At 54.6% G+C, this 19,242-nt stretch overlaps 1 protein-coding gene across 1 annotated transcript in view; it reads left to right on the plus strand.

Annotated features, from left to right (window-relative positions):
- Positions 1 to 15,113, plus strand: part of NOS2 (nitric oxide synthase 2) — a gene marked incomplete at its 5' end in the record, with an annotated part of 37,058 nt that extends 21,945 nt beyond the window's left edge. Inside the window, 15 exons of the mRNA XM_080826898.1 lie at positions 682 to 764; positions 1,327 to 1,471; positions 2,327 to 2,431; positions 3,372 to 3,421; positions 3,798 to 3,972; positions 5,204 to 5,336; positions 6,319 to 6,397; positions 7,188 to 7,369; positions 8,758 to 8,921; positions 10,060 to 10,267; positions 11,857 to 11,944; positions 12,358 to 12,479; positions 12,722 to 12,870; positions 13,757 to 13,951; positions 14,514 to 15,113. Coding sequence (XP_080683024.1) covers positions 682 to 764; positions 1,327 to 1,471; positions 2,327 to 2,431; positions 3,372 to 3,421; positions 3,798 to 3,972; positions 5,204 to 5,336; positions 6,319 to 6,397; positions 7,188 to 7,369; positions 8,758 to 8,921; positions 10,060 to 10,267; positions 11,857 to 11,944; positions 12,358 to 12,479; positions 12,722 to 12,870; positions 13,757 to 13,951; positions 14,514 to 14,633 — 1,998 coding nt within the window. The 3' untranslated portion in view covers positions 14,634 to 15,113. The remainder of the gene's footprint in view (positions 1 to 681; positions 765 to 1,326; positions 1,472 to 2,326; positions 2,432 to 3,371; positions 3,422 to 3,797; positions 3,973 to 5,203; positions 5,337 to 6,318; positions 6,398 to 7,187; positions 7,370 to 8,757; positions 8,922 to 10,059; positions 10,268 to 11,856; positions 11,945 to 12,357; positions 12,480 to 12,721; positions 12,871 to 13,756; positions 13,952 to 14,513) is intronic.
- Positions 15,114 to 19,242: the final 4,129 nt, after the last annotated feature.

Raw genomic sequence — 19,242 nt, forward strand, 5'->3', positions numbered from 1 at the left:
CAGTTTGTATTTTAAAAAGTCCAAAAGCGGGGCGCCTGGGTGGCTCAGTGGGTTAAAGCCTCTGCCTTCGGCTTGGGTCATGATTCCAGGGTCCTGGGATTGAGCCCCGCATCGGGCTTTCTGCTCGGCAGGGAGCCTGCTTCCCTTCCTCTCTCTCTCTGCCTGCCTCTCTGCCTACTTGTGATCTCTGTCTGACAAAGAAATAAATAAAATCTTAAAAAAAAAAAAAGAAATATATTAAAAAAAATAATAAGTCCAAAAGCACTTTGGTTAGATTTGGGGAAGAGCTTCCTTATACATTCAGATGCTAACTAGCAAATCAGGGTGACTGATGGCTGGGGTAGTTTGTACCTGCTGTCCTAACACCTTCTTTTACTCTAAGAAGAAGGACCTGGTTTGAACTCTACATTGTAGGACCTGCCTAGTGATTAGAGACTAAAGATGAAAGCAAAGTGGGGCCTCTTCCTTCTGGGGAGACACTAATGGAGAATAAGCCAGAGGACCCCACAGTATGGGCAGGAGCTGCAGCTCTGAGGGAGACAGAACCCCAGTCCTCCCCAGTGGGGGCTTCAGGGACCCCCACCTCACAAAGGGCATGACGCGTCCTCTGTCTCCCTCGTGCCCCGACGCCAGAGCCGAGTCAGGGCCCACCCACCCTCACATGTGCTTTCTTTTCTGAAGGTGGAGGCCTGGAAAACCCACATCTGGCAAGATGAGAAGAAGAGACCCCGGAGAAGAAAGATTCCATTCAAAGTCTTGGTTAAGTAAGCGCAAGCAGCCAGTGCTGAGATCTGAGCCGTAGCCTTTCCTCCCAGGCGGCTGCCCTTCTTGGCCTCAACAGGCAGGGAGCAGAGAGACAGGATGTTCTTTATGGAGAGGTCCAGACGTCAAGGGGGAATCACCTGCCACCATTGGCCTAACCCTCCCTGTCCTCCATTTTTCCCCAGGGGCTGAGTAGTGGGTTGAGCGGGTGAAGGGAAGAGAAGGGCCATGGGTCAGGGTCAGTAGCTGGTAAGAAACGTGCATTCCTTTCCCTCATCCTGCCACACTTTTTTTTTTTTTAAGATTTTATTTATTTGACAGAGAGAGATTACAAGTAGTCAGAGAGGCAGGCAGGGAGAGAGGAGGAAGCAGGCTCCAGAGAGCCCAATGCGAAGCTCGATCCCAGGACCCTGAGACCATGACCTGAGCCGAAGGCAGAGGCTTTAACCCACTGAGCCACCCAGGCGCCCCCCTGCCACACTTTAAACACCACCCCTCCCCTGTTCTCCTGGGCCCCCCGTGTTCCTCTGGAGGGCTGAGTCAGCACAGTGTCTGTCCACGCAGGGCTGTGCTCTTCGCCTCCATGCTGATGCGCAAGACCATGGCGTTCCGAGTCAGAGCCACCATCCTCTTTGCGACGGAGACAGGAAAGTCGGAAACACTAGCCCAGGACCTGGGGGCCTTGTTCAGCTGTGCCTTCAACCCCAAGGTAACCAGCTCAGCAGGACACGGGCCTTTTTCTCTGCCTGTGTACAGACAAATTGGCAAAAGTTCAAATGGTTGCCCTGCTCCTGAATGTCCCAGGGCCTTGGATATGCTGACTGTATGTTGTAAATCTGTGATAGAAGGATAGGTGTGTGTCCAGGGATTCCCAAATGTACACAGAATGTAAGTTCTCCATGGTGTGCCAGGGAACACAGTTTGGGAAATGCTTTCCTAATCCAAGTCTCAATATCTGTGAGTTCCTGTAGATAAATTTTATTCCTATTTACTCAACACCTTCACTATAGGGTGCTGTGCTAAAAGTGAAGGGGGCAAAGGATTGAATAGGAAAATGAAACCCCAGAGGGGAACCCATTCATGCCATCAGTGTTGAATTTTCTCCTGCGTTGGGAGACGTCCCATGTCATGTGGGCGTGGGTCGAACAGGGAGGCAGTAACGGGTGTCACCTGAGATTTGCTTCAGGCAAAGTGTTCGGGTTCCTGAGGGGTAAAAGGTTGGTCGTTTTTGTAATCTCACCTCATTTTTGTGGAAAATACATCTGCACACTAAGAATTCAAAATGGCAGCAGGAGTGTTTTGATTTGGGGCCTGCAGTGTTTGGGAGGTGATCCCTCCCCGGCTTGTAGAAGGATTGGCAGTGGGGCTTGCTTGGGGCAGGAGGATGGGGAACAAAGTGTTCATGTGGGTCTATTGGACAGGGATTTAGGAAGCACCTGCCTCTGTGCTTGTTTGGGCTCAGTGTGGGCGGGGCCTGGTGGAAAGAGATCATTGTGGGGGAAGGGAAGCACAGGGTGTCTGGGGACGGCGTGGAGGGCTGATGTCCACCCTCGGGGCTCTGCAGGTTCTGTGCATGGATGAGTACAGGCTGAGCCATCTGGAGGAGGAGAAGCTGCTGCTGGTGGTGACAAGCACGTTTGGGAACGGAGACTCCCCCAGCAACGGAGAGGTGTGTGGCCTGGGTCCCAGTGTTCTGGGGGGGTGGTGGTGCCAAGGCCCGAGGGGCCAAGGAAAGGATCTGGGCGATTCATCATGTCCTATGGAAGACATTTGGAAGTGCGTGCTCAGATCGCTCTGGGCTGCCTTAGCTTCAGCATTTGGCTGCCTTCTTTGTAATTATCACCATATGTAGGCGACCCCTTTCCTAGGACATACTTTATATTTTCAAGTAAATTGACTTACCTTTTTTAACTAAAAAATTCATGTGTAAAGGAAACTTTGTATCATTCCCACAGATGGAAAGCCAACAAAAAATTAATCCAATGAGAGCCTAAGTTCTTGAATTTTCGCTAGATACCATTGCCTGACCATGGCTTGCTTTGTTTTTTAAAATGATCAGTGGTCAAGTATTAGAGGTCTTTGGGCTCCAGTAGCTCCAGCTGAGACTCTCTCTAGTTTCCATAAAGATGATAATAATAATAGGAACAGGAATAACTAAAAAAAAAAATTACAGAAAAAAGAATACGCTTACCAGGTGATTTAACAATATTTTATATTGCACCTAAAATTATCTTGAGATCCTTGGAAATGAGGGTTATCTTAGAGAGTATGGGACCAGTTGTCATTCTTACCAGGTTCCAAACGGGAAAAGAGGCTCATGCCCCATGAGGAAACCGTCTGGAGATGCCAGGCCCTCTCTCTACCAGACGTGGATGGGGCTGAGCTATTCAGGGCTACACCAGGGGTCAGGCCCACATGAGTTACTAAAGCTGACCTTGTCCTCAAGCCCAGGCCAGTTAGCCCCACACATAAACTGACTTCCATTTATGGATCTTGAACCTTCTTCTGCCAGATATGGCCAGTTTTGAAGTGGGCCACCAGAAGAAAAGTAAAAAGCAGTGCTTTTATGAATCTTGTCCTGAGAACTCAGTGGTTCTCTCTCTTTCTAGAAACTGAAAAAATCTCTCTTCATGCTGAAAGAGCTTACCAACAAGTTCAGGTAAGGCTTTTCCCCACTCCCACTTGTCTAAGCCCTGTCTTGTGGACCTAAGTGTTCTGGGACCCGGTTCCGGGGAGGGTACTGGTTGTGTATAAGAGGGTCTCATCCAGGATGTCCAGGCAGAGAGAGTGTGTCAGGGGTGAAGCCAGGAAAACCAAGTCCTTCCCACAGGTCTGCAGGCTGAGTGTGGCATTGGTCACGGGAGTTGGTGACAAGGCTTGGGAGCTGGAGAGGACCCAAATATGGCATGCACTGGCTGGTTCTGTGCCCAGCTGGAATAGGAGTGTCTGAGGCTGGCTTACGGGCAGGTTGTGCTATATGATGCTTGCATGGGTAGGGTCACTCCAGTCTCCGTGTGTGTGTCCTCCTGGGGCAGGTATGCTGTGTTCGGCCTCGGCTCCAGCATGTACCCACAGTTCTGTGCCTTTGCTCATGACATCGACCAGAAGCTGTCCCATCTGGGGGCCTCCCAACTCGTCCTGACAGGGGAAGGGGATGAGCTCAGTGGACAGGAGGAAGCCTTCCGCAGCTGGGCTGTGCAAACCTTCAAGGTCAGTTCTTAGCTGGAGTTGCCCCCACAGCAGGGACAAGGAGGCCACAGCCCCCTCCTGCCCAGGACATCTGTGTCGGGTCCCTTGGGTGGCATGACCCCCGCCTGGTCCTACAGGTGTGTCCCGAGGGCTCAGGTCCCTGCTGTCTTCCCTCAGCCCCCCAAGAACTCCACTTGAAGCCTGTGTCCCTGGGTGGGAGAAGAAGGCTGAGACACTTCCCGTCCTCTGGGAGCTTCGGTTTAAGTTCTTTCCCCCTCTAATTATCCAGATCACCTCTTGATGAATTAGCCTTATTTTAGTCTCCCAGCCACAGAGAGCCTGGGGACAGGGACCATGCAGTGGAATCTTTCGGATCTGTATCAGAATCTTAGCAAGGCTTTGCTGCCTGTGGCCTGATACCCCTGATTTAAAGAACTCCTCACTGGGGCGCCTGGGTGACTCTGTTGGTTAAGTGTCTGACTCTTGGTGTCAGCTAAGGTCATGATCTCAAGGTCATGAGATCAAGCCCCATGTTGGTCCTGTGCTCAGTAGGGAATCTTTTTTTTTTTTTTAAGATTTTATTTATTTATTTGACAGATAGAGATCACAAGTAGGCAGAGAGGCAGGCAGAGAGAGAGAGAGAAGGAAGCAGGCTCCCTGCTGAGCAGAGAGCCCAATGCGGGGCTCAATCCCAGGACCTGGGATCATGACCTGAGCCAAAGACAGAGGCTTTAACCCACTGAGCCACCCAGGCACCGTATGTGCTCAGTAGGGAATCTTCTTGGGATTCTCTCTGTCCCTCCCTCTCCCCCTCCCTGCACTTTCTCTCTCTCAAATAAGTAAATAAATCTTAAAAACACAGCTCCTCGTGTAAGCAGAGCATTTTACCCAGCTGTGGTACTTAGAGCACCAGCTTGAGTCAGGGCAGACCTTGTTCCCAGGCCCTCACTGCCTCCATGCAACTCCACACCAGGAGCACGGGAGTCACCCACTCTCGGGGTGGGCACGTGGGTAAAGTGAGATATTAACTAGTGCAGCGTTAGCATCCACGCGGAGAGCGGTAGCAACTGTGTGCCAAGCCTGGTCACCTCTCTGAGTCCTCCCAGTGGCCCGATCCAATCCACGTGCTGAGTAATGATCAGAAGCACTTAATCTGTAAGCACCTACAAAGTGGTGGTCCCGTTGTTGTCGATGATGTCATTGAGGATGACGGTGACCGTGGTTAACACCGGTCCGCTCCACCTTCTTGCAGGCGGCCTGCGAGGCGTTCGATGTGCGAGGCAAACACGGGATTCAGATCCCTAAGCGTTACACCTGCAGCGTGACCTGGGACCCGAAGCACTACCGGCTCGTGCAGGACTCGCAGCCTCTGGACCTCAGCAAAGGTACCTGCTGCATCGCCCAGCATGGGGCTCATTGCTCTGCCTGCCAGGGTGGGGGGCTCTGTACCCGGAGTCGGTGGTCAAGGAGGTCACAGGGACCCTCTGAACAGAGGCAGCTGGCCTCGGGCTGCCAGGCCTTGGTCTCTTTTTGGACCTTAGAGACTGCTGGGGGGTGAGGCTGGAGATCTTGCTTCGTTTCCGAAGGAGGCTGTTTCAGGAGGAAGCCCCAGGCAGGTGGTAGAGAGGAAAGGGGAGCCAGCATTGAGCGAGGGCCTCCTGTGTGCCAGGCACTGTGCTGGGCTCCTCGCCTGCCCATGCTAAGTGAGTACTGACATTCACCTTGTAAGAAGGGCCCAAGGACCAGGGTGCCTGGCTGGCTCAGTTGATAAGGGCATCCAACTCTTGATCTCTGGGTCGTGAGTTCGAGCCCCATGTTGGGTGCAGAGATTACATAAAAAAAAAAAAAAAAAAAAAAAAAGCAGGGACAGGGGTGGCATAAAGAAGCTAAAGTCCAGGGAGGTGAAGCAGGTTGCTAGCATGTGGCCTGGCTGGGATTTGGGCAGGCTGCCGGCCGTGAACTCTCGATGGTAGCTTCTGGATGCTGAGTCCCCTTGATTCCTCTTTTCTTGTACCTCGAATGCAGTAGTCCTGTCGGTTTCTGCATGTTGAGGATATCCCCAAGATCAACTATGCTCTCCTGCAGGTGCCAGGCCATGGGGATGGCCTAGAAATGCACCTATTTGGGCACCTCATGCATCGCCTCCCCCATACCTAGCAACAGCACAAACACCCTTGTCTGACCAAGCATCTTTATTTGTGATTCAGAAACATGGCAGGGAAAGAGAAGAAGAAAACCCCACCCCTGTCACAGTGGGATACCCAGGGGTAGTGTCTAGGCATAACTGACTTAGACCTGGGAGCCTCCCCACCCCCCAGCCAATGCTTAAGAGCCACTCTGCCACATCATCCTCTCTGTCCCCCACAGCACTCAGCAGTATGCACGCCAAGAACGTGTTCACCCTGCGGCTCAAATCACAGCGGAATCTACAGAGTCCCCAGTCCAGGTAGGGGAGACTACGGGGCTGCTTGGGTGACATTCCACAGGTTTAATATAATGGAAGAAAGACCAGAGTGAGTCCATCTTTGAAAGGAGAGAAGTGTGCTCTGGCATTAGCCACAATGCCATGGATAGGACCAGTAGGACAAGCTTGGCCAGTAATCCCTGTGACCTCCGGTGCCTTTAGCTCTGGTCTCCATTAGCCGTGGGCCGGTTTTCCAGCTTGAGAACTAAGCACCTGTTTTATCATGGGTCCTTTGTCACTAAACCCTTTCACCAAAGGTGGAGGGCAAGAGGAACTCAAACCATTTGACTCTGTCTTAAGAACTTTCAGGAAAATTTTTGGCAGGGAAGGACGTTTCCCTGTCAGGAAAAACGAGTGTTGTAGATTCCCTGAAGCTTTTGTTCATCTGCGCTATCTTCCACCATTCGTTAGGAAAACTGGGCTTTGTTCTAATAAGAGCCAGATTTGTGTTGGGAACAAGGAAGGGTTTGTCCTAATGCCCACAGATCTCCTGGGTGGGGGGTTGCTTTCTTTGGGCAGAGGGTGTGGTCAAGCCCGGTCAAGAAGGGGCTGCCCACCCTCTCCCCACAGAGAATCCCCAGGCCTGGTGGACCCCAGGCCCTCTTGAGCATCAAGCTCCAGGGGATGCCAGCAACCCAACCCCACCCATGCTCACCAAACCGAGCAGGAAAATGAAAGAGGGCCCATTTCCTGGGGAAGCTGGCCCACCCGTCAGGGAGCACTGGAGGAAATCCTGGTGGCGTCACCAGAGGCTTCTTTTTCCCTTCTCCAGCCGCACCACCCTCCTGGTGGAGCTCTCCTGTGAGGACAGCTGCAGGCTGAGCTACCTGCCTGGAGAACACCTCGGGATTTGCCCGGGCAACCAGCCAGCCCTGGTGCAAGGCATCTTGGAGCGAGTGGTAGACAGCCCTGCGCCCCACCAGCCTGTGCACCTGGAGACCCTCAGCGAGAGTGGTGAGACTTTTACATGGTGGCCCCAGCATCCCCCACCCCCAGCAGCCCCCCAACTCTGCTGATGGGTTGGTCCTGCACCTGGGCTATGGGCGCCTAACCCTGCCCTTCCTGCTGAGTGGGTGGGCCAGCCAAGCCCACGCTAATGCAGCTTTGGAACAGAAGGGATGCTTCTTTGGGGTTCTCTGCCCAACCCTAGAGGCTGGGGAGTCTCTCTCCATTCTTTTGCTGACCCAGCCCCTTGTTTGTTAATGGATGGATTCACTTGTTTTTGCATCAAAATTTTAACCAGTTGGTCGCGTCTATATACTAGGCAGGTCCTGGGCTACTAAAATGAATGAGACTCAGTGTCCACACTCAGAAAGCTCACTACCTCATACAAGAGGCAGATAGGCGAGAATCTTCTTCATCATCATGATCATCATCATCACAGTAGCAACTGGCATTATTTGAGTAATTACTAGCATTTTCTATGCCTTGACTCTTCAGGCCCCACAAAACACACATGTGTGCAGTTTGCCTGATGACATGATGGAGAAATGTGGGAACATTGCAAAAAGGCTGAGTTTTGGAGGTTCAAGTCCCTGAGTCATCACTTACTAGCTACATGACCTTGGGCCTGCGCGTCAACGTCTCAAGGCTTTATTTCTTTGTCTCTATGGAAACAAAGAGATAAATGGAGATAATATCTACTTCTGTGTCTCTATGGAGATAATAAATGGAGATAAGAGATCCTTCCTCATGAGATTGTAGTAAAGACCAAAAGAGTAGAGGCATGTGCAGTCTTGACGACAGTTCCTGGCACCAGATAAACACAGGAATGGAGGAATGTCCATTTCCTGCAGGCTTGGAAACATTTGTCCAGAAGCTCAGAGAGGGGGTTTAATATGCTGTGACTACCCTGTGTATAGCCTCTTGGGACTCCTTGGGACTCGACACTTTGGGCTGACTTACTGCTTACCCAGTAGTTCTTGGTATAGCCCCAGGGAACGGTAGTCCAGGGCTTTTCTCTAAATGAATATAACTGGCCTCTGGGGTGTACATCAGTCTTTGGAGAATTTAGTCATTGTGAGTCTATAGTTCACCTATGGATGTTTTGCTGAAGTTCAGGTCTGAACCAGAGAGACACTGAACTCTGGTGCAGAGTTGACTTTTCAGATCATGTCATCTTTGGAGGGCTGTTGGTCAGCCTTCCCTGGCAGCTGTGACTCTGGGCTCCACTTTCCTGCGTGTGAATTGGGCACATGAACACTTTTGCAGTTCCTGGGACCAGAAATTCAGTGTCTCCCCTGCAGCTGTAGGATGGAGGGTGTCTCCAGAGGTCTCATCACCCTTCAGGAAACCTAACTGGGGCCCTTTTGCCATTCTGATTCCTTCTTTTCCCTGTCCAGGAAGCTACTGGGTCAGAGACAAGCGGCTGCCCCCGTGCTCACTCAGCCAGGCCCTCACCTACTTCCTGGACATCACCACCCCCCCAACCCAGCTGCTGCTCCGAAAGCTGGCACAGCTGGCCACAGAAGAAGCTGAGAGGCAGAGGCTGGAGATCCTGTGCCAGGTAAAGGTTGGGCCAGTGGGTGAGGGAAGGGCAGGGTCCCAGAATCATGGGGAGCCAGAACCCAGAGCTGGCCTTAAACTGCCAAGGGGGAATCCGACCCAGCTTCCCAAAGTGAGACTTGTCAAAAGCTGGTGGGAAGTCAGCATCTTCTCCCATCCTGTCTCTAGGACACAGTTGTGTTGAGTGAACTGAACTTTTCTGAGCATCTTCAGGAAGCTACCAAAGGATACTTTGTTAGAAATTAGCTAGAAAAGGAGAGCCACTGCATCTTGTCTTTGTGTATTCCCCAAACCTGGCATCAGCCTGGAACTCGGGAAGTGTTGGAGGATGGATGGTGAGGATGAATGGAGAAGTGGACAGGAGAGGTTGCATTAACTCACTCGCAACTTTCTAGGCCCATGCCTTTGTAAAAGGCACAAGGTGACACTATTGCCATCGTTTTTCTCACTAATTATCTTGATTCCAGCCATTATCCTGTGGCTGCAGTGTACTAACTCAGAACACATGTTCTTATTTCATTCTCACAATGTTCCCATGAGAGAGGCGACGCTATCCTCATGTCACAAAGGTTAAGTGGTTGGGGGACACCTGGGTGGCTCAGTTGGTTAAGCGGCTGCCTTCGGCTCAGGTCATGATCCCAGCGTCCTGGGATCGAGTCCCACATCGGGCTCCTTGCTCGGGGCGGGGAGCCTGCTTCTTCCCTCTGCCTCTGCCTACCACTCTATCTGCCTGTGCTCTCTCTCTCTCTCTAACAAATAAATAAATTAAAATAAAACAAACAAAGGTTAAGTGGTTGGGACAAGATCCCACAGCTAGCAGGGGCACCCAGTCAAGAGGGAACCCAGGTCTTTATGATTCCAAAGCCCTGTCCAAAATTAGATTATAATAAAGATTTAACTCCTGCTCACCAGTGGCTGACGGTGGAGTTCTAAGCACATGAATCAGAGAAATGCTTACACTGGCCTGAGTGCTTCCAGGAAAGGCACTATTTTCTCTCCAGCACCCTGGACAGCGCCTGGTGCTTGGAAGTGTCCGCCGAGGGAACGAAGGAGTGAATGAATGAATGCTGGATTGTGAGAGCCTTCTGCCTCTGTGTGAGCAGGGGCCCTGAGTCACTCACATTGCCCTTGGCTTTCAGCCCTCAGAATACAACAAGTGGAAGTTCACCAACAGCCCCACATTCCTGGAGGTGCTGCAGGAGTTCCCGTCCCTGCGGGTGTCTGCCGGCTTCCTGCTCTCCCAGCTCCCGATTCTGAAACCCCGGTACTACTCCATCAGCTCCTCCAGGGACTGCACACCCACGGAGGTCCACCTCACCGTGGCTGTGCTCACGTACCGCACCCGAGGTAAGGCTGGGCAGAGGCTTTGGAGTAGAATCCAGCTCTGCTCCTGACTGGGCGGCGGTTCAGCAGCTCCGAGCTGTGGTCTGCTCGTCGGTTAAAAACCCACTTCCCAGAGTGTTAATAGCCGTAGCAGGTATGCGGCAGAGACTGCTAGAAACCAGGCACCAAGTGAACCCTCTGTATATATGCATTAGTGGTAAGCACATGATAATGGGTACTGTTTGCATTTTACAGGTGAGGAAACGAGGCACAAAGAGGTTAAGCCCCAGAGTTGCACTGTGAGCAAGTAGAGAACCGGGATTCAAACCCACAGAGTCTGACTGCTAGGTCCACCCTGCTTCACTCTGCGGTCTCACTACTGCTGGGACAATGTAATGAGACCCCGTGGAAAAAGCACCCAGTACTTAGTGGGAGCCCAGTGATTCTTAGTATTCCTGATCGTCTGTCCTGGGTGCGGGGGTGATGATGCCTTGATTGCTCACTCGCTCACTCACTTGGTAATGGTTTGTTTCATATCTCTCTATTGCCACGATGGTGGGCGTAGAAACACGGTGCATGTAGCTTCTGCCCTCATGGAGCTTCCCGTCTAGAGGGGGCAGTGAAGAGAGACTCATCGAAATAGACAGTTGTCACAATGTGGGTGCCAAAAAGCATAGGGTGCTCGGAGGGCAAAGGATAGGGGATGGGCTAACACAGACTGGGAGATCCAAAACCTTGTCCCCTTGGACTTGGCTCCTGCAGTGGTTGAACCGTGCCCTTACCCTGCCCTGCCCTCCGTAACTGAGCATCGTGTGGGTTGGCAAAGCTGGGTGAACAGTATACTCTTGCAGTTTCTAAACACTGGGCAGAGACTCTGTCTGCTTTGCTGGAGAACATCTGCCAGGTCAAGTCTCAGTGCTCGGACAGGGAGAGGGGAGGTGGGCACATCTTGTGAGAGCCAGATCCCATTCAGAGAGACAAAGGGACTTCTTCTCAGGTTGGCTGGGCTAGATTTAAATGCTGGGCCCTTGGGAAAGGGAGGTAACCCGGAGAAAGTGGGGGTTCCCACAGGCCTGGGAGGGGCCACTAGGGAGGCAGAGGTGTCAGAGCAGACCAGAATGCTTAGGAGGCTGTCCGTCACTCAGAGTTCCTGCCAGCAAGGGCTTTACCTCGTGAAGATGGTGGTGCAGTGACCATGGCCACCCTGCAGGCCACTTTGGGTTGCTGCCGTCGGAGCTGAGTGGTGGGCTGGGAAGGTCCCTGGGGGGACTCTGGAAGGAGCACTGGAGTAGGAGTCAGGGAAATTGAGCTGTCATCTGATTTTACTGCTACCTGAGTGACCTTGTACACATTCCTTCTCTGAGACTGTTCCTGGAGGGGCAGAAGGAGAGGCTGGCATGCTCTTGACGTGCCTTTCAGCTTTCCCCAGCTTGGGCTGCACAGAGGATGGACTGCAGAACCGGGAGAATTGCCCCCTCCCTAAAGCTCATAGAGTGCCTGAGTGGACACTCCCAGGAGGCTCATTGGACCGGGGGGAGCCTCTGGGACAATTCACCCCTGGGGATGTGGGGGTGTGGGGGGCAATGTTGGTCAAGTCTGTGTTATCCTTGCAGATGGCCAAGGTCCCTTGCACCATGGTGTCTGTAGCACGTGGCTCAGCAGCCTGAAGCCCCAAGACCCAGTACCCTGCTTCGTGAGAAGGCAAGCACCCCTTCCACTCTGTCCGTTGTGGCAACACTGGCCCCTGGGAGCTCTGGTTTGAAAGGGAGGGATCTGGGCCCTTGACGAAGGCATTGGGGTCACACTGGGCCTCTCCATTCTACCCTGTGGCAATAGAGCATGGCCAGGTCTCTAGTAGGGACAGAGAGGACAACAGTGAGCTTCAGCCTTTTTTCAGAAGGAGCCCAGGACGAGGTGAGGGTGTGCCTGGACAGGGGAAATGAAGCAGCCTCCAGGACTTGGAAAATCAAATTTGAGCTCGTTGTCTTCTCCACTCCTACCACACTACCACCCCTCACCAGCTCTGCTGCACCCCCAGCTTCCCAGCCCCTGTCCAGCCTGTGCATCCATCCCTGGGTGTCTGAGGAGTAAGCCTCTCCATCTGTTCCCTTTAGTGCTGGCAACTTCCAGCTCCCTGAGGACCCCTCCCATCCTTGCATCCTCATCGGACCTGGCACAGGCATCGCCCCCTTCCGTGGTTTCTGGCAGCAGCGGCTTCATGACACCAAGCACAAAGGTACAGCAAGGGGGTTCCCGACAGGCAGGGCCTCCCTGGCCCACTCTCCCATTTGCCTCAGCCTGTGTTGGCAAGTGATCTGAATGCTCTGGGCCTCAGTTTCCTCATCTGTAAAGTGGGGACAGGAGACTTGTGGGCATGAAATGATAATTCAAGTTGACTGTCCGGCTGAATGGACCTTGAGCCATGGCCCGCCCCCCTGGTGGCCACCCTGGTAACTGCATCCCACTGGGTCTAAACAGGGCTCCAGGCCGGCCGCATGACCCTGGTGTTCGGGTGCCGCCGCCCAGATGAGGACCACCTGTATCGAGAGGAGATGTTGGAGATGGCCCAGAATGGGGTGCTGCATGAGGTGCACACAGCCTATTCTCGCCTGCCTGGCCAGCCCAAGGTAAATGCGGCATCTGCCCAGGCCATTGGTGGGGGGCATTACAGCGCAGACTCGGGGGTGGCCTGGCTCCCCACACGTTGCTTGCTCTCTGAGCCTTCATCTGAGCTCTGAACCGGAGGCAGTTACACACCCGTCAGAGCAATGCATCACTCTGCTGGGAGGAGAGACGAGCCCGACACACTAAGGACTAACCAGGGTCACATGGTGGGTTAGTCCCCGTGCCCGACTGGCTAAAAGCCCTCCCCTGGGATACACACCTGCCCGGGATGACGTGGGCCAGGCTGGCTTTATGCTTAAACACCGCCGCCTTGGGGAGCTGGGACAGACCCTTGCTTCAGGCCTTGTGAATTTGTTCCATCTGGGCTCCTCCCAGGCCCAGTGTTTTGTGTCAGTGCTGGGGTTGTGAGGCATCTTGTGGGGAATGAGAGCAGAGGCTCCTAGACTTCTGTGTAACTGGGGACCCCAGTGCTCTGTGTCTTGCACTGGGGGTTCCATGGATGGTCTACACAGAGGGGCTCTGGTTCTGGGGTGTCTGCAGGTGGGGCCTCAGAGCCCTGGGCAGGGGAAGCGGCTTGACTGATCTCTTTGAAGCATGGTGAATTCGATGTCGATGCAGAAGCCTCACTGAATGGTCAGCTCCTTGAGGGCAGGGCACGGCCAACGTTCCTCTCTGGAGCACCAACCCTAGGCCTGAGCTGGGCAGGGATGCCAGTGCCCCTTCTTATCCTGAGCCTGATCCTGGGGCAAGGTCCTGGCTGGGAGGGTCCTCGCCCTCCAGCCGGTCGTGCCCCTCACTGCCTCCTCCTGGCTAGCAGGCCTGACTTCAGGCTTCACCCCTGGCAGCAGGGGCCTGGACCCACCATCTCCCCATCTCCTCTGGTTTCAGGTCTATGTTCAAGACCTCCTGCGGCAGCGGCTGGCCAGCGAGGTGCTCCGTGTGCTCCATGAGGAGCGTGGCCACCTTTATGTCTGTGGGGATGTGCGTATGGCCCGGGATGTGGCCCGTACCCTGAAGGGCTTGGTGGCTGATGAGCTGAGCCTGAGTGAGGAGCAGGTGGAGGACTATTTCTTCCAGCTGAAGGTAGGGCAGCTGGTGGGTGGGCTAGGGATACAGCTCAAGGACACGGGCAGGGAGGGCACAAGGACCAGGAGAGTCCTGAAACCCAAAGGAACCCTGGCAGTGGCTGGAGGTCTGAGCTCGGTGGGCTCTTAGAAGGCCTGCCTGTCTCTCCTGGTCTGATTGCTCGCTTACACAAAGGCAACACATTGCTTGATAACAAGACTCCTCAGAGCCTCTAACACACTACCATCCAACACGACCCCTCAAGACAGGGAGAAAGTATGTGTGGCATTTGCCAAACATTTCTCTCAGAGCCCCCTGTCTTAGAGCGTTTGGGGGGACAGATACGAGGCAGGCTTGGGGAGCTGTTCGGGCGGTTCACGGCAGGCTGGGTGCTGATGGGAGTTAGTCTAGTGGCATGCAGGTACACTCTCAGCGTGACAGTTGTGAAGGCAGATGGCTCATGAGTGTACATGGGACAGGGAAGCTGGGGGAGGCCCAGGGGCTCATTCTGCCTGGACCTGATGAATGAGAGGTGGCTGGACCAGCAGAGCTGACACCCTGATTCTGCTTTCCCTTAAAGAGCCAGAAGCGCTATCATGAAGATATTTTTGGTGCTGTGTTTACTTACGAGGTGAAAAAAGATGGGGCAGCAAGGCAGCCCAGCGATCCCAGAGTTCCAGCAGCCCACGGGAGAAGTTGAAGTTGCTGCCACAGAACTTACTGGTGGAGCCAACTCTCGATTATCTGCGGTCACAGGGCCTGGGGAGATGGAAGGAAATTATATCACTGAGCCTCACAGCTCTTTCTCCACCAAGCCTGATACTTGACCTGCTACTGAGTAGCAGCCTGGACTGAGTAGAACCTCTTATCTCCCTTGAGCCCACCCTTCCTGGATAATGGAGAGTTGGGCCTTCCCAGGACCCTTGAAGACTAAATCCGCAGTGCCAGGCCCCTCAGCTGGTGGGCGAGAAGGATGGAACCTTCTTCTGACTACACCACTCGGAGTGACCAGCAGGGGGCGCTGTCGTGCCACACTGTATTTAGCCACCCTGTGTACAGTTATTTATAACTCTGTATTTAAAGAAAAGGAACCCCAGTCTTCTCTCAAGGGCCACTTGGGACTTCCCCGTATGACTCCTTGATGGAGATATTTATATGAAATGCATTTTATTTTAACCACATTGTATGTGTGTGGGAGTGTTTTGTAGGGAAAGAAACTCTGTTCTACAGAGTTGGGGACTGGTGGGTGGCACAACCTGGACCCAAATCCCCCACAGAGGGACATACTAGCTTGGCCACACTGCTTCTCTAAAATAGCCACCAGGAGTGGAGCAGCCTGCAGAGTTTTGTGCAGACCTGCAGACCTGTAGTGCGGGTTAAGGAAACCAGGCTTGCCTATGGGGCCTGGGCTGTGCCTCACACGGGTTTGCCTCAAACGAGTTTACCTCACATGAGGCTCACCACACACGGGGCTCACCACACGTGGACTCTGGACACAAGGGGTGCACCTACAAGGTCTAAACTCACAGGGAAGACCTCATACAAGGGCTCCCTCACTTGGGGCTCACCTCACACAGGGTTCACCACACACGGGGCGCCCCTCACACAGTCTCACCACACACGGGCCTCATCTCACATGGGGTGCACCTCAATGGGGCTCACCACACATGGAGCGCCCCTCACATGTGGCTCATCTCACAAGGGGCTAACCTCACACGGTGCTCATCTCACACACGGCGCACCACACATGGGGCACACCTATAAGGTCTTACCTCTCATGGGAGACCTCACTCCGGGCTCACCTCACATGGGGCTCACCTCACATGGGGCTCATCTTACATGGGCACATTTCACACAGGTCTCACCTCACACAGGCGCACCACACATGGGGCACACCTACAAGGTCTCACCTCTCACAGGAGACTTCACTTGGGGCTCACCTCTCATGGGGCTCACCTCGAGGCTCATCTTACGTGGACGCATCTCACATGGGGCTTACCTCACACACGGGGCTCACCTCACATGGGAGCACCTCACGGGGGGGTCACCTCACAAGGGGGCTTACCTCACAGGGGGTCACCTCACATAGGGCGCACGTCACACAGGGCTCACCACACACACGGCTCAAATCACAGGGGGCTCAAATCACATGGGGTTTACCTCACAGGGGGCTTATCTCAAGGGGGCACCCCTCACATGGGTCTCACCTCACATGGGTCTCACCTCACACAGGCTCACCACACATGGGGCGAACCTCACATGGGCTCTTGACACATGGGGTGCACCTATTAGGTCTCACATCACATGGGAGACCTCACATGGAGCACACCTCCCACGGGGCTCACCTCCCACAGGGCTCACCTCACAGGGGGCTCACCTCATGGGGTGCCCCTCACACGGGGTGCACATCACAGGGGGGCACACCTCATTCGGCACTCACCTGACATGGGGCTCACCTCATAGGGGGTGCCTCTCACACGGGACTCACCTCACACGGGGCTCACCACATGGGGCACCCCTCACACAGGGCTCACCTCACAGGACGCTAACCTTACAGGGGATGCCCCTCACACGAGGCTCACCACACATGGGGTTCACCACACATGGAGCTTACCTCACAACATGGGGCTCACCTCACACCTGGGGCTCACCTCACTTGGGGCTCACCACATGGGGTGCCCCTCACATGGGGCTAAACTCACATGGGGCTCACCTCATGGGGGCACCCCTCACACGGGGCTCACCTCACACAGGCGCACAACACATGGGGCACACCTACAGGGTCTCACTGCTCACAGGAGCCCTCACTCGGGGCTCACCTCACACGTGGCTCACCTCACAAGCAACTAACCTCACAAGGGACTAACCTCACAGGTGCACCCCTCACATGGGCTTACCACACACAGGGGTCACCACACAAGGGGCTCATCTCACACAGGTGAACCACACATGGGGCACAACTACAAGGTCTCACCTCTCATGGGAGACCTCACTCGGGGCTCACCTCACATGGGGCTCACCTCACTCGGGGCTCACCTGACATGGGGCTCACCACACATAGGGCACCCCTCACGGGGCTCACCTCATGGGGCTAACCTCACGGGGGTAACCTCACAGGGGGTGCCCCTTACATGGGGCTCATCTCACACAGGTGCCCCCACATGGGGCTCACCTCACATGGGGCGCACTTCACAAAGGGGGATCACCTCACACAGGGGGCTTACCTCACAGGGGGCACTCCTCACACCAGGCGCCCCTGAGGGGTGCCCCTCACATGGGTCTCACCCCACACGGGCTCACCACACACGGGGCACCCCTCACATGGGGCTCACCTCACATGGGCCTCACCTCACAAGGAGCTCACCCCACGCAGGACTCACCACACACGGGGCACTCCTCACAAGGGGCTCATCTCACAGGGGGTGCACCTCATAGGGGGTACACTTCACACACAGCTCACCCAACATGGGCTCGCCACACATGGGGCTCACCTCATACAGGAGCACCTCACAGGGGGTTCACCTTACACGGGGGCTCACCTCACACGGGGCTCACTTCACATGGGGCTAACATCACAGGGAGTGCCCCTCACACAGGGCTCACCTCACACATGGGGCACACCTCACAGGGGGCTCACTACAAACAGGGCGCCCCTCACATGGGGCTCACCTCACACAGGACTCGCCTCATATGGGGCTCCCCTACCCGGCGCTAACCTCACAGGGGCCTCATCTCACAGGGGGCGCCCCTCACATGGGGCTTACCTCATATGTGCTCACCACGCATGGGGCTCACCTACAAGGTCTCACCTCACACGGGAGACCTCCTCACAGGGGCTTACATAGGGCTCACCTCATATGGGGCTCACCTCACAGGTCGCTAACCTCGCAGGGGGCACCCCTCACACAGGGCTCACCACACACGGGGCTCTGCTCACACATGGGGCTCACCTCACTTGGGGCACCCCTCACTGTGGGCTCACCTCACATGGGTTTACCTCACACAGGGCTCAAATCACAGGGTCTCACATCACACAGGGTTCACCTCACCTGGGCTCACCTCACAGGGCGCTAACCTCACAGGGGCCTCATCTCACAGAGGGCACCCCTCACATGTGCTCACCACACATGGGTTTACCTCACACAGGGCTCAAATCACAGGGTCTCACATCACACAGGGTTCACCTCACCTGGGCTCACCTCACAGGGCGCTAACCTCACAGGGGCCTCATCTCACAGAGGGCACCCCTCACATGTGCTCACCACACATGGGGCACACCTACAAGGTCTCACCTCACACGGGGCTCACCTCACTCAGGGCTCACCTCACACAGGGCGCTAACCTCATAGGGGCTCCAGTCACATGGGCTCACCACATACGGGGCTCACCTCCCACGCGGCGCACCAACCACACCGTGCACCTCATACTGCCTGTGATGCCAGCTCCTCAGGAAGGCCTTGACCAACAATCCCCTCGTAGAAAGTTGCCATGTTTGGCTCTGGGGCTTCCTGTTTCCTGAGAGTTGGGCCAATAATAATTTGGCACCTGGGTTTCAAAGCAGGTGAGGTCGGACCTTGTGTCAAAGACTTGGCAGTGAGTGAAGGACATATATCTTCCATGGGGAAGACTTCTTAAGGGGCTGAGCCATGTTTCCTTCTCTTAAAATAAGGAAGGGACTCAGCCAGAAGCTAAGTGGGGGGTTTGGGAAAACTGGGCTCCCAGCTTGGGTTTGGCCTCTAATTCACTGGCTCCCTGGCCCACTTCTTCCCTATGTAGATGGGGTGACAGGGGAGAAGGAAGCATCCCGGCCACCAGTGCTCCAGCTCTGCATCTGAACAATGTGGTCAAGATCATGGTCACCTAGGCCAGCGCCTCTCGCCTCTGAGATGCACACAAGCCCCCTGGGATCTTGCCAGAAGGCAGATTGATTCGGGAGACCTGTGGCAAGGCCTGGGATTCTGCCTTCCTGACAGGCTCCCAGGGGCTACTGGTCCGAAGACGATGCTCAGAGCCCCAGCCTGGTTCCCGAGGCGCTGGATTCTTGGTGGAGGTAGCAGGATGGGTTGGCATCATGTGGACACAGAACCGGCCCCCCTGCACTTGCCCAGGGGCTGGTAGAAACCCACATGCTGAGTCACTCTCCCCACCACACCCAAACCACAAGTGCCAGGACCTGCAGTGGAACAACACAAACGGGTCAACTTGAGTCATTTCTCCTAACACCACACCTGCCACCTCCTCCCACTGGGACACAGGGGTTCTGATAAGCCAGCCTTGCCATTTGGCCTTCTGGCCTGGACCCTGGCCCA

Source organism: Martes martes, assembly GCF_963455335.1.
Source record: "Martes martes genome assembly, chromosome: 16".
NCBI lineage: Eukaryota > Metazoa > Chordata > Mammalia > Carnivora > Mustelidae > Martes > Martes martes.